General features: G+C 32.4%; 3 protein-coding genes across 5 annotated transcripts in view; 1 reads left to right on the forward strand and 2 right to left on the reverse strand.

The window, feature by feature from the left end:
• Positions 1-5,087, reverse strand: part of LOC105202433 (protein Mpv17) — a 42,888-nt gene extending 37,801 nt beyond the window's left edge. Inside the window, exons 1-2 of one of the 3 annotated variants that reach the window (XM_039455335.1) lie at positions 4,941-5,028; positions 154-212 (exon numbers count right to left, since the gene is read on the reverse strand). In XM_039455335.1, the coding sequence (XP_039311269.1) occupies positions 154-156 (3 nt within the window). In that variant the 5' untranslated portion in view covers positions 157-212; positions 4,941-5,028. Of the gene's footprint in view, positions 1-153; positions 858-4,940 lie in introns of those variants that run through there. The other 2 variants (XM_039455336.1, XM_026139732.2) reach the window with 2 other exon arrangements.
• Positions 5,088-8,029: 2,942 nt separating this feature from the next.
• Positions 8,030-9,898, forward strand: LOC120359191 (protein ALP1-like). Its single transcript, XM_039455911.1, has 3 exons — positions 8,030-8,721; positions 8,794-9,031; positions 9,108-9,898. Exons 1-3 carry the CDS (start codon positions 8,609-8,611, stop codon positions 9,816-9,818), a joined length of 1,062 nt encoding a protein of 353 aa, XP_039311845.1. The 5' UTR covers positions 8,030-8,608; the 3' UTR covers positions 9,819-9,898.
• On the reverse strand, positions 9,895-12,074 carry LOC120359192. The gene is made up of 7 exons (XM_039455914.1): positions 11,786-12,074; positions 11,462-11,591; positions 11,075-11,149; positions 10,775-11,002; positions 10,544-10,714; positions 10,358-10,464; positions 9,895-10,198 (listed from the first exon to the last, which is right to left on the reverse strand). The coding sequence occupies exons 1-5, from the start codon at positions 11,798-11,800 to the stop codon at positions 10,650-10,652; spliced, it is 513 nt and encodes a 170-aa protein (XP_039311848.1). The 5' UTR covers positions 11,801-12,074; the 3' UTR covers positions 9,895-10,198; positions 10,358-10,464; positions 10,544-10,649.
• Positions 12,075-14,506: the final 2,432 nt, after the last annotated feature.

Genomic DNA, 14,506 nt, shown 5'->3' on the forward strand with positions numbered 1-14,506 from the left:
ATAAGAATCAGCATATAACAGAATCATCATATACAGAACTGTTTGATGCGGAAAGTTTCCAGATGTTCAAACAAAACAAGTCATTATGACATAATGTCATTATGAAAATGATGTAAAAATGATAATAATTAATAAAATTTTTCAATTAATTACCATTTTGGTGTCATTATATTGTTGTAACTTATTTTTCTGCTTAGGCTTAGGTATGGCTTCTAATAATATAAGAGCAATAGATTGATACAATTATATACAGAGTAGCCCACGTAAAGTATGACAAGCTGTTATGAAGATATGCATTACAATAAAAATTAGAGACAAAAATTATATGATCTGAAGGGAGATAAATGATAGTAAAATCTGCAATTTTCAAATTATTGATTTTTTAAAGTCACTTACAGATTGTTGTTTTTTTAAATGCTATTATCTGATTTTGTCTATAATATGATTCCTGTAGTTATTCTGCATATAAGAGAATTAAAATGAAATAATCAAAAACTCAATAGTTTAAAAGATATTTTATATTTTATTGTTGCTACAATACTATTGCATACTTTGACATGCAATATGAAACAGGATATAACAATTTTTTTTTTAATTATACGTTACTGTTTCTCGTTAGCAAGAAAAAGTAACTAGCTTTATTTATTACTCATTTTCAAAAATAACTCATTACCGTTATTCAAAAAGTTACGATTTGTTACTTTTTCCATTACTTTTTTTAATATTAAATTAAAATTAGATTACATAAAAAATTTATTTTTGCAGTACTTTTGTTAAAATATTAATAAAAGTAATCAAATTTTTTATGTTGAATTCGTAAGACTACACAAAGTTTAAGGACAAAGATTTTAAAATACTTAAAATGCAAATTAAAAAATTTTTATTAAATTTATAAATGTAACCAAATTTATACTTTGTTTTACCTTAAATTTTATGCTTAAAAGTTTTAATACAATAATTCTAAACATACAATTCTTCACAAAATGTATAAAACTACAAATATTATATAGGATTAAATATATGGATTGTAAACTCGTTAAATTTTATCAATATTTTTTATTAACTTTTATAGTAAAAGTTGGTACTCCATTATATTATTCCGTAGATAATCTTTCGAAGATGACAATATAAAATTACGATAGTAAACAGTTTTTCAACAGATGCACTGTTTGATAAAGTCGTATTAAATTTAATACATTTTTTCAATATTAAGAAATCTTGTAATAATACATTACTAAATTTTGACTTGAGAAATCGTTACAATTCTTCTCCGGACTCCGGAATTGAGGTCTGTCAATGAAAAGTAAAAATCATCGTGATCATCATTTTTACTAATTTGGAGAATTTTCATAAAGTTTATTCTTACGTTAATATAGTTCTGTGATTGGTAGTGCTCGGATTAAAGTTCTCAGATCGAGTCAACCGTAGCCAGTTCTCCTCACTATGTTTGCACAGCAATTCCGCATGAATAAAACGCTGATAAAAACAAATGACATTGAATCTCTATGTCTCGCAAAAACAAAATTCATCCTTTTCATGACATTTCCAGGATTAAAAAAATAGGATGTTATAAATAGTCTAAAAGAAAGCGTCCCATTTGACTACATTGTGATTAACCACAGCCACTCACAGTGGTTGATGCCTCGAGTTTTCTTTACTGTTCAAGCATTATGAGTAAATGGAATTAATCTCAACTTAGTTAAAAGTTCTACCCAGCCTAAAACATAAAAGTAACAATAAAAGTAATTGGTAAATTCATTATCGTTACTGGAAAAAATGGAGTTACATTTACCATTATAGTTACAAGAAGAAAAAGTATCGTCGTAATACCAGTTTGTTATAAAAAAAAAATAAAAAAAAATAAAAAAAAATAAAAAAAACGATGGTAACGGCGTTAAATGTAACGTGTTACTTTCATACTCTGATATAAATAAGTCATAAACTGTTCTTTTATCATTCACCTTATATGCACAATACTTTTATGTACAGAATAATGATCAATTTAAAAGAAGACATAAGTCAGTATTCATAGACGATTCTTATATTTAAGATCATCGTACCATGTTGAGATATCATCAACCAACTAGAGAACCATATTTAGCATCTTAAAATATTACTTAAAACAGTCTTAAAATAAGAATTGACTATGAATATCGGCATGTAACTGGTTAATATCTCAAGAAAGTACTTAAGACAAAGCTGGATCCGTCTCTATACATGCTTATTTTTAGACACTCATATCTCTTAATTGACTTTACAGTCAAAAGTCAATTAACTTTTTGAATTGACTTACAGTCAAAGTCAGACTTTACTCTCAAAATCCTTCTCGACAATTAAAGTAGTAACAAAAATATACTCCGGAAACTGTAATTGAATATAAAAAACAAAAGTAAATTAAAAAATTATAGTTCAATTATCGGCTTCTGCAGCCGACTCGTGACACGTGCTCTATATAAAAGTTTTAGACTTTGTACGTATGAAATAAGTAGTTTTCGGGGTATGAATTATATGAAAGAACAATACAGCGCTTGCAGAATGATCCTAGAAGCTTTAGTATGAGAAATATAAGTGTCTGAAAATTGTTTATGTAATTTGTACGTGAAATTGGTGCAAAGAGCAGAAATCGTGTTCAAAGTAGTTGAAAGATCTTGCATTACATAGCGCTAAAGTCAAAGAACAAGGACAGATGAGTGCGTTTGACAAAGAGCGCTAGCCTATTTCCCTTACTCTTTGCTCGACTTTCTATCAAAGAAAAATCTGCAGTAATCTACAGTACCGACGTCGAGTGAGTTGCACCGTCGGTCCAGCATCGCTTTAAAGTGGTCTTAAATATAAATCTATTATGAATTAGACTATGACCTTCATTAAACTTTAAAAAATTAATTTTTTTTAAGCATTATTTCTCTATCTTCAGACTATACAACTTTTATTACAATTTTAGCTAATACATACTTGCAGAAATAAAAGCTTTTCACACTTTACATGAGTCATACTGTATATAATTCTCTGAATATAACACATTTAAATATTACCACATAATAATTCCATAGAACATAAATTCTCAAGATGCTGCAAAGATCATTCCTAATTAAGTTTTACTTATTTTAATTAGTTTTACTTATTTTGATTAGTTCAATTGACAACTAAACATATTAGATATTGCCTTTTATCAATTTTACCACTATTATTTATATTTTCGAGCTTCTAAATCAATGTTAATGTTTTATTAATGTCTAATATTTTCAAATTTATTTAGTAATCAAGTTATATTTTTAAACTTGTTATTCAATGTTTTACAATGTTTACAATGTTTTATAAAACGTGTAATGCTTTAAATTCATATTAAATCAAATTATACTTTACTTCATTTTAAGAAGGCTAAATGTAAATAAAACATGTACATTACTAATAATATAGATTATAATTTATAGAAAAAGAAACATCACCTTTGCTTGCTATTTTATTATGTTTCTTTTTTTCTATTACTTCCCAGATAGCAATGCATTCCTGGCACAAAAAGAGAAATACTACTACAAATTTTCCTTTGGTTGCAATCATGTTGCTATACTGGAGATGCTAATCCTTTCATACAGGGCAACCTAAAGATAATCAGAAGGAAACTGTTTCCCAGGCAACTGAAGAACAATAGAACACAGAATTTATTAATATAAAATTTCCAATAACTTGTTATACAATTGTGTATGTGGCATGCGTTGTCGGCAATATCTTAAAAATCAAAAATGTCCTCAAAAGAGATGCCAATTTAGCAACATATTTTTATCAACTTGATAGTAACATGTGGGAAACTTGCTATCTGGGTTAGCATATAATGAGAAGTTATTTTCAATTTTTCATTAAATAACATTTTTCAAAAATATTTAATAAAACAAATGTATAATATGCATATATTACATTGTGTTTATCATATTTCAGAAATACTATTTAAATTTATTATATTCAGAGAATTACAGTTAATAAGATTTGAAAAAAGTTTCAGCCATTTCAATAATTTTTCAATAATATTTCAGAAAAGTTGATTTTTTTCAGTAACTTTTCTATAAGTTTTTAAGTAAAAAAATCGAGGACATTCTGTTATTCCAGAGCTGTTTTAGAAATATATATTTCTCAACTTTTCAGAAATATTCCATTTTTTAGTTCACCTATTTATGAGATACTTCTAAAAAATTTCAGTATGAGAATTGTCATGTTCATAATTATATAATTAATGCTTTGAAACAGATTAATAATCAATTAGTATCTGTTTAGGGTAATTATTCAAAATACAGGCAAAAGTACTGATAAAAATATATACTTATTCAATGCATTTTGATATGAAACTATAAAACCTAGCTTCTGTGCATTCTACGTTGCAAAACAAATAAAAATATTTAAAAAATCATACAAGTTTGTAATTTTGCAAAATACATGTGCTGTCAAAAAAGATCAGCTCCCCCTTGTGGTTGTGTCTCACACACAATCACACACACACACACGCAGGCACTCTCTCTCTCTCTCTCTCTCTCTCTCTCTCTCTCTCTCTCTCTCTCTCTCTCTCTCTCCCCCCCCCCTCTCTCTCTCTCTCTCTCTCTCTTTCGTTCGTTCTCTACAAGGAAATACATTCAAAAATTATATCTTCACCAAAACTCAATTTCACAATTGACTACGTTGATATTGATCGCGTCGCGATTTCTAATAAGAAACTAAAATTGGGATTTCTTCATTGCTCAGGCATGTTGAATTTCATTGATCTGATTCCCTAACCTTCAAAAAGTTCAACTTTAACGGTTAATAATTTGCTTCACGAGATAAGGCCTGCCGTTTCTTCCGTCAGATTTTGTTTCATATTTAAACACATAAACATTTTCGAATAAACATTTTCATCAACATTTGCCCGTATTTTAAATAATTACTCAATTTAGAAACATTGGAGTAAATCTTACGATTGATTTTTATAATTTTTTTTTTTTCTGTATCTTCTTTGATCTTTTTCAACGCCACACACACTGAAGCCTGTTCTACAATGACATAAACACAAGACCGTAAGGGTAAGGTTGTATGGCGTGGTTAAAGGGCCTCGCACATGAAATGCATAACATAACATAAGCACAACATAAGAACAACGGACCAATGAAAATGTTATGTAAATCAATATGGCGACTTTATGATGGATGCTCATTGGCCTATAGGTCTTAAGGGCCTCGCACATGAAATGCATAACGTAACACGAGCACAACATCAGACCGATGGGCCAATGAGCATCCAGCATAAAGTCGCCATATTGATTTACATAACATTTTCATTGGTCTATTGGTCTTATGTTGTGCTTATGTTATATTATGCATTATATATGCGAGACCCTTTATGTTGTGCTTATGTTATGTTATGCATTTTGGGTACGTTCGTGGAGCTCACTGTCAATGCTGTAAACGCAAACGCTATTAATACTGTCGCGTAGCCAATAGCGCGATAGCTATAGCAAGCTCCATGAACACCCATTAGCGCAGCGTTAGCGTTTCTTAACCTCTTTATTTTCTGAGAGAGAAAGATAAAAATAATAATAGAGCAAGAGCGAAGAAATTTAATTTTAATCGGAATAGCATTAATAGTGAGGGAGTTAGATTCTTCATCATCTGAAATTGATGGTGAAGCCCATACACCAATAATTAAACGTAGAAAGGTGTCTAGGATTCAAAATTACGTAGAGGAAATATTAAAAATAAATAAATAAATAAAAAAATATTATTTTTTTTTTCACAAAAATATTTAAAATTTCTTCCTTTCTGTAGCAATCTGTAAGTCACGGTCACAAACATTCACGTGCGTTCACGAAGCTCGCAAACGCCGCAAACGCTAATTCTACTGCTACACTACCTCGAAAGGAATAGCGTTTGCAGCGCGAAGTTATGACGTCACGCACTACCATTAGTGACGTCATGACAGCGTTGATAGTAGCTGCGCGAACAGATTGTAGCGCTGAATAGCGCTAGTAGCGTCTCCCCGAACGCACCCTTTATGTGCGAGACTCTTCAGGTCTCTAGACTAGAGTCCTATATAAAGAGAGAAGCGACATCGAACCCCCACCACAACCTTCAGTATCCAATTGAGTCCTCCACCGCCATTTTGGGACCGCTTTAACGTCATCAAACACCATTCGTATCATTCTACAAACAGCTGTGGCCACAATATGGCTGCTCGCTTAACCAATCAAGTATCAATCAGATTACCAATCAGAGCTTCGGACATCAATGTCGCTTCTCTCTTTAGGCTGCGTTCAGATTCTCCACCCGGTGAGTGATCTCTGGGTGACTGGGTAAATGGGCGGAGCTAATGAAAAGCTCCCTAGTGGTTTATGGAATCTGAACGCACTCTCAAACATTGGGTGTGTTTAGCAAATAACGCTGAGAAATAGTAACATAAATATCTCAGATTCAGAATAAATTACATAATAAATTAAGATAAACGATAAAGATAATACATAAATATTTTACTATGAATATTTTTATCAATATAACTAAAGTAGATGAAAATTAAATGTTAGTAGAATAGGACGAATCAATTTAAACAATAAAAATAAATTTTTATTTTAACAAATTAGATGAAGATATATATTGCGCATATCATCTATTATATGTATAGGCTTGTTTTCTATTCCTGTACTAGACTGCACTGGAACGTTCCTTCTTGTTTTCACTAACTTTCAAATATATATCTATTTCACTTTAAGTGCACACTAATTCAGGGAGTTCAGGAACAGAAAACAAACAGTATATTTTATTAGTATCAGAAAATATTTAATAATACTAAAAATCTTTAACATACTAATCTCAAATATAAATATTTATATAACAGTTTTGTGAGACTGTAGACCAAGAAACCTTACGTTAATAGAATAAAAGATTAATATTTATTAATCTGTAATTACATAAACAGAATAATAAACAAAACGTTTAAACTTTACTTGGTTATTAACGTTTTTCTTTATTATATTTATACATTTTAATTTTTATTTACTATAATATTTTAAATTAAATTTATTTTTTTATTTTAAATTTGTTTTAAATATACGAGCTTTATCACAAATATATAGAAATTTTTATAGCGATACATTTTGGAACGCACCTTTACGTCACCCACCCGTTTCACCCGGCTCAAGGACCCATGTGGTTTTTCCACTCTCTCGGGATAGACAGAGTGATAAAGTGAACGACCCACCTAATGTCCGGTAGGGGCACTCTAAAGGAATCTGAACGCTCTTTAGGTGCCTGGGTGCACTCGGGTGGGGAATCTGAACGCAGCCTTATATAGGACTCTACTGGAGACTTTCTACCTCTAGGGACTCTACTATAAAGGCTGTGTTCCGTTTTTACTGGCAGTGCAGTAAATGTGACGTCATGACAGTACACTGTCACAACTGTTCCAATATTACTGCATTACTGCCAGCACTGCCATAGCATCGTATTTCGGAACAGCATTGTAGCCATATTGCACTATAGCTACCTCACCTTGGCTGTGTTCCGATATAACTGCCAGTACTGGCAGTGGTGAAAAATCCGTTCCGTTATTGGTACGCAGCGCACTGCGACAGCATCTAGTAACATCAATGACGTCATGAATGGTAGCCATATTGCCACTGTGACTACTGCAGCTTCCAAGGTGAGGTAGCTACAGTGCAATATGGCTACTATGCTGTTCCGAAATACGATGCTATGGCAGTGCTGGCAGTAATGCAGTAATATTGGAACAGTTGTGACAGTGTACTGTCATGACGTCACATTTACTGCACTGCCAGTAAAAACGGAACACAGCCCTTGGAAGCTGCAGTAGTCACAGTGGCAATATGGCTACCATTCATGACGTCATTGATGTTACTAGATGCTGTCGCAGTGCGCTGCGTACCAATAACGGAACGGATTTTTCACCACTGCCAGTACTGGCAGTTATATCGGAACACAGCCAAATTAGGGCCACTTGCACCAACGCCGATTAACTCTTTGACTATATAAATATGGACTGCTAGTTGGCTCTTTTAGGATTAAGGTATGTGTTCATGGTGTCGCTTGTTGCTCATATTCAGCGACAGACGAGTCACGTGATTTTATATATCACTGATTTCAACCGTCGCTTGTGTGAACGGAAAGCAGCGACAGAAAGAAAAAAAACATAACCTAGGTGTTGTGTAAAATAAATTTCAATCGTTAAATAACCTCAAAGCTCCTCGGGCAGGTTGACGACGCGTATCCCTTCTTTTTCTTCTTGAGGGGCCCTGAATATCAGACTACGAAGGAGTTTCAATGCCAATATTTTACTACGCGTGTTCCAAGTAAGAACACACAAAAAAGTAAATTTCTACATTGTGTGTGTCCAACATGTCATATCAAGAAAGATATCACGAGTGGGCCTGTCAAGTTGCTACAATTATTTATAATAAAAATGAAGAGCAACGTCGACGAAATAAACTAATAGTCGCTGTATACATTGCAAAGTTAAAAAAAAAATATAAAAAAAGAGATTTTGGATTGATCCATTATTTAAAAGACGACGTGAACATGGTTTTTACTACGCATCTGTTCCAAGATTAACTCCAGAAAATTTTCGAAACTATTATCGCATGACAGTTATGCAATTTGAAGAATTGTTACACTTAGTGGCACCTGCAATCACTAAACAAACGGCAATTAGAGAACCGTTACCTCCTGCAGAGCGACTATCTATAACATTGAGGTTTGTTTGTCCTTATTTCGTGCATTACATTATGAATTCAAAAATAATTATATTTGATATTAATATTTTTAGATATTTAGCAACTGGTGATTCGATGCATTCAATGTCATATCACTTTCTCGCTGGAGTTTCAACAATAAGCCACGTTATAGGTGAAACATGCGATGCTATATGGAACTGTATTCGTCAGAAAGTGATCCCACCATCAAAAACAACAGAGGAATGGCTACACCTTGCTAAAGAATTTGAAGAGAAATGGGATTTCAATCATTGCGTAGGCGCAATTGACGGCAAACATGTTATTATTGAAGTAATGTTACTGATCAATACTACATTCATCATTGGAGATTATAAGTTTGATGCATAAATGATTATTCTTTTTCTAGTGTCCACCTAAAGCAGGCTCATCTTATTATAATTATAAGAAGACTCACAGTATTGTGCTCCTCGGAATTTGTGACGCACAATATATGTTCACGTTCGTTGATATAGGAGCCTACGGTCGTCGCAGTGACGGTGGTATTTTTAGAGATTCAACGATGGGTCTAAAATTTGCATCAAAGGAAATGAACGTACCTGCACCAGAACCTCTCAGCCCAGGTGGACCTCCTTTACCATATGTTCTAGTGGGCGATGAAGCCTTTCAATTGTCAGATTATTTACTCCGGCCTTATCCAGGAAAAGGCGGTTTAAACGACGAGCGAAATATTTATAACTATCGATTGAGTCGAGCTAGGAGAACAATCGAAAATACATTTGGTATTTTAGTCAGTCAATGGAGAATTTTGAAGCGACCAATCAATTGTAGTATAGAAAAGACAATTTCAATTGTTAAAGCCATTATATGCCTCCATAATTGGATTCGTCAGATGGATATTGAAGAAAATCAATATGTTACTTCAACACTAATTGATCGAGAGAGTGATGACGGCTTTATTCCAGGTTCTTGGAGAAATTGCACGGATAATAGTGCATTAGAAAACATAACTCAGTGCGGTTCTAATAATAGTTCTCGTCAAGCGATGCAAATTCGCGAAGAATTCTGTAAATATTTTAATAGTGAAGGTGCCATACCAAGTCAATTCTATCATTGTTAGTTCTTATACTCATTCATTAATTGTATATATGCAATTTAACTTGTCTGAAAATGTATAATAAATTATAAAATATCAGTGGAGTTGATTTAAACTTTATTATAAAAATGTAACAGATGTATGCTTTTAAAAAAATAATAAAACTTAATTTTTTGTGAGTACATCAAAAGTTAGGTTCATCATTTGCTGAATGACATGTAATTGTTGTGTTGGATTCATTTGTCTTAACCTCCATCCGATTACTGCTAATGACGAATCAATTTCATCACATTTGGGTGCTGGTGGTAATACAAGTGGAGTTGATGGTCGACAGAGTGAATCGGCAATTCTATCTAATGCATCGGACTGCTGTCCCGAGGTCTTCTTCTTTTTAGTTGTTGTACCTGTAGTTTATTGGTTTATTATTATTATATTTTGATTATTGATAGAGTAATCAAAATCTTTCATCATTCATTATAGAACACTGATTATTCTTATACTTCTAGTTTCGGTGAAAACCACTTTAGCATAAAACATTCAAAATAGATATTAATATCAAGTACCTGATGCCTCTGATGGGCCATCACAAGTTGCATCATCATTTATTGATTCGCCAATGTTACTCGCAGAGTCATCGACATCAATAGCGTCAATATTAGAAACTTTTCCCCTAAAAATATAAAAATTATAAATTAAAAAGGAAACAATTCAAAAGTGTATATAATTAAAATACTGTATATAATTTTTACTTTTTGACAAGACATAAGTCACGCAAAAACTCCATGGATTCATAGTGGTGCCATTTCTTTGTAGGGAGAGGTCTAGCCGACCCACTAGGGCGTTTTTCAGTATTTATTATTCGTCTATAGGCGTCATGTAAATTTTTAAATTTTTTTTTGCTTCTTCACCACTAAGTTTACCTGTAAATAAAATTTTTCTTTAAATATTTTAACCGTGAATGTTTTTAACGCTTTTTTTACCTCTCAATGTTTCTGACACTTCATCCCAGAGTTTTTTTGTTATGCGTTGACATCGCTGTTCTAATGGAATAGTAAAATCCCACAGGGGCCTTCGTTCTTGAACTAATAAAATTAAAAGTTCCTCGTCATCGTAATTTAATGTAGACTTTGCGATTTTGTCTCTCTCATTATGAGACCTATTTTCCTTTTCAGCTTGTAATTCGTTTGACGAAAGTGTTGTTATAGTTCCTAAAATCAATTTCAGTTAAAAAAATGCAGACTTATTACTATAATTTTCAAGATTTCAAAGTTTCTATTTACCACTAATCTTTTCACGAACCGGCAAGACGACTTCTTTGTTATTGACAAGGCTTCGTCGAACAATGCGATTATCACCTACAAATAATAATATACATTCTTGTAGAATGTTATTTTTTTCAATGATAAAATAAAAATTAAGTATATATATTTTTTTTAAAGATATTTGGAAGACTCATGAGATTTAATAATTTAATAAAAGAGGGCTAATGCGAGTCACACCATGTTATGTGAACAAAGGCTTGATTAGTTTTTAATTGTCGATTCAAACTCGGGTTAAAACGTTCGTACCAATTTGATGGAAACTGATCAATAAACACAAAAGTACTGGTACGCATCAACAATAACGTTGTAACTCTCGTCTCTTTTATTATATTGTATATATTATACCTGTTACTGGATAAAAATAATAATTATTATCCACGAAGAACTTTTTGTATGCTCTTATACAATCATGCATCGGAATGTCGTTTTGATCAATAATTGTTTCACATATCCCGCAGGTATGTACAACAGCTATCTGAAAATTTTATGAAATTATTACAATTTTAATCATTTTTACCCTACTATGCATGTGATCACACTTAACCTCAAAATTATAACAAGCTGAATTCATTCCATTTATTCAACTTTTTTAGTTCCGGTATTTTAATATAATAATTATAAGAGTACAAGAAATCTGTATTAATTAATTTATTTATTTATTGTACTTACATCTTGCAGATCCATATTCAAATTTACTTGATAATCACGTGAAGCGACGTCGCTAGAAGTTGGATTCAATCCTACTTTTCTTCGGCATCGCTAGCGACAAGAACTGGACATAATTTGGTCACGTGACTACTTATCTCGGCGACAAGCGACACCATGAAATTGTACCTTTAGGCTGTAAGAAACATCTACAGCGCCATCATCTCCTAAGCGACGATTTCCAGTATAAAATAACATATGGTGTGGTGTGTGGCTTTTATACGAGACAGTAATAAACATTTGTGCGATTGAGTGATATAATACAATAGTAATATATTGTTTTATAAATGGTTGTAAATCAACCAAATATAAAAGTATAAAGGAGAAACGTATTCCTGTACCATTTTTTGGGTAAGTTATTAGTTAATTGCATTGTAACCTAAACTTTTTAATTTTTTTAAATTAAAAAATAAATTAAAAATGAGAAATATAATTCCTACAATGATTCAAGAAACATTAAGAAATCTAAGATTAGATACATTATTTATTAACTTTGACACACATATTAAAGGTCTAGAAATATTAGAGAATCACAAATATGTAATAATAAAATTAATTATTACGTATTATTTGAACGTTAAATTAGCTTATGAAGGTAAAATAATTACGTTGAATAAACACAAAGACTTCATAAAACGTAATTTAATTAAAACTGTTATTTTCAGCGGGCAATAATTTATATTGTACACTTTATTACCCAAAAATGACGGTTCTCTAATGAGGCTTTCTTTATTTATATGATATCACTTATTTGTTTTTATTTTTAATTACTTTCTATTTTTTGCTTTATATATTTTATTATTTTTATATATATATATATATATTAATTATATAATTTTTTTAAATATATCTTTAATAATAAAATGTGTATATTTTATATTTATTTTTTTAAAATTTAGTAAAATTAATTCTTATTTTACAGAAATATAATCGCATATTTTGGAGTGAACGTATAAATTCAAAGCAATATATTATATTCCGTCTCTTTCTTTTTTGATTTTCTACTATTGCTGTCTCGTTTTTTTGTTTCACATTTCTGCCACTTAGGAGATGGAAGCGTTGCAGATCTTTCTTACACGAAAATATAGGAAAGTGGAGGGGTACTAGCAGTCCATATTTATATAGTCAAAGGATTAACTTAATCGCTGATTAGTCTATCGGAATTGACCAATCGTATTTGTCGTTAAGTAAAAACGACAAATGCGATTGTCAATTCCGATAGACTAATTAGCGATTAAGTTAATCGGCGTTGGTGAAAGTGGCCCTTAGAGTCCCTAGAAGTAGAGAGTCTGGACATCTGCCCCTAAAATGACGGCGATGAATATGTCAGTGTATGTACATACGTGAGCTTTATGTGTGTGTATGTTTATCGTTGTGTGCACTTGAACATGTTGTATGCTGTTATCGCATTGGCTAAAGAGGATTAAATAGGGATCCGTATTGGTGCTGCCATTTTAGGTGCACAATCACGTGCATCCAATCACGTGGAACCCTGAGATGTCCAGACTCTCTACTTCTAGGGACTCTAACTATAAATTAGAGTCCCTAGAAGTAGGGAGTCTGGACATCTGTTCCTAAAATGTCGGTGATTAATATGTCAGTGTATGTACATACGTGAGCTTTATGTGTGTGTATGTTTATCGTTGCGTGCACTTGAACGCGTTGTATGCTGTTATCGCATTGGCTAAAGAGGATTAAATAGGGATCCGTATTGGTGCTGCCATTTTAGGTGCACAATCACGTGTATCCAATCACGTGGAACCCCGAGATGTTCATACTCTCTACTTCTAGGGACTCTACTATAAATTAGACACGTACATATTCATCACCGACATTTTAGGAACAGATGTCCAGACTCTCTACTTCTAGGGACTCTACTATAAATTAGAGTCCCTAGAAGTAGAGAGTCTGGACATCTGCCCCTAAAATGACGGCGATGAATATGTCAGTGTATGTACACCCAAGGACTTTGATTCTGTCCATGGGGAAATTTTCCAAACTGAGAAGTCAGCACTTTCTACATACTTGCAGTTCATGATTAATGAAACTACTAGAGGTTATTGGTCGTTACGTTAATCATGAACTGTAAGTATATAGAAAGATAGCGACTTCTCAGTTTAGAAAATTTCCCCATGGACAGATTCAAAGTCGCTGGGTGTACACCCAAGGACTTTGATTCTGTCCATGGGGAAATTTTTCAAACTGAAAAGTAGCTATCTTTCTACATACTTACAGTTCATGATTAACGTAACAACCAATAAGCTCTAGTTGTTTCATTAATCATGAACTGCGAGTATGTAGAAAGTGTTGACTTCTCAGTTTGGAAAATTTCCCCATGGACAGAATCAAAGTCCTTGGGTGTACATACGTGAGCTTTATGTGTGTGTATGTTTATCATTGTGTGCACTTGAACGTGTTGTATGCTGTTATCGTATTGGCTAAAGAAGATTAAATAGGGATCCGTATTGGTGCTGCCATTTTAGGTACAGTTCGTGCCAGGTATGCCTGGGGTCCGATTCTAGGGTCCACGTTTTATTCATAGATGTTTTTACGTTCATGACTATTATAAGCGGATGCTGCGTCAATGATCATAAATGTATCGTAGTGTTAGTAAATTATATTTTGACAGCCGGCCGATGTAACCTCAGTTTTGATCGGTGAAATCTCCGAAATATTCCAAAGCTT

Source organism: Solenopsis invicta, chromosome 12, assembly GCF_016802725.1.
Source record: "Solenopsis invicta isolate M01_SB chromosome 12, UNIL_Sinv_3.0, whole genome shotgun sequence".
Taxonomy (NCBI): Eukaryota; Metazoa; Arthropoda; class Insecta; order Hymenoptera; family Formicidae; genus Solenopsis; species Solenopsis invicta.

Coding starts and splice junctions, on each gene's coding strand:
- LOC120359191 (XM_039455911.1), top strand. CDS start 8,609: ATGACAGTTATGCAATTTGAAGAATTGTTACACTTAGTGGCACCTGCA. Junction 8,722..8,793: donor CGACTATCTATAACATTGAG/GTTTGTTTGTCC, acceptor TAATATTTTTAG/ATATTTAGCAACTGGTGATT. Junction 9,032..9,107: donor GCAAACATGTTATTATTGAA/GTAATGTTACTG, acceptor TTCTTTTTCTAG/TGTCCACCTAAAGCAGGCTC.
- LOC120359192 (XM_039455914.1), bottom strand. Junction 11,003..11,074: donor GGTTCGTGAAAAGATTAGTG/GTAAATAGAAAC, acceptor AATTGATTTTAG/GAACTATAACAACACTTTCG. Junction 10,715..10,774: donor AGTGTCAGAAACATTGAGAG/GTAAAAAAAGCG, acceptor TTTTATTTACAG/GTAAACTTAGTGGTGAAGAA.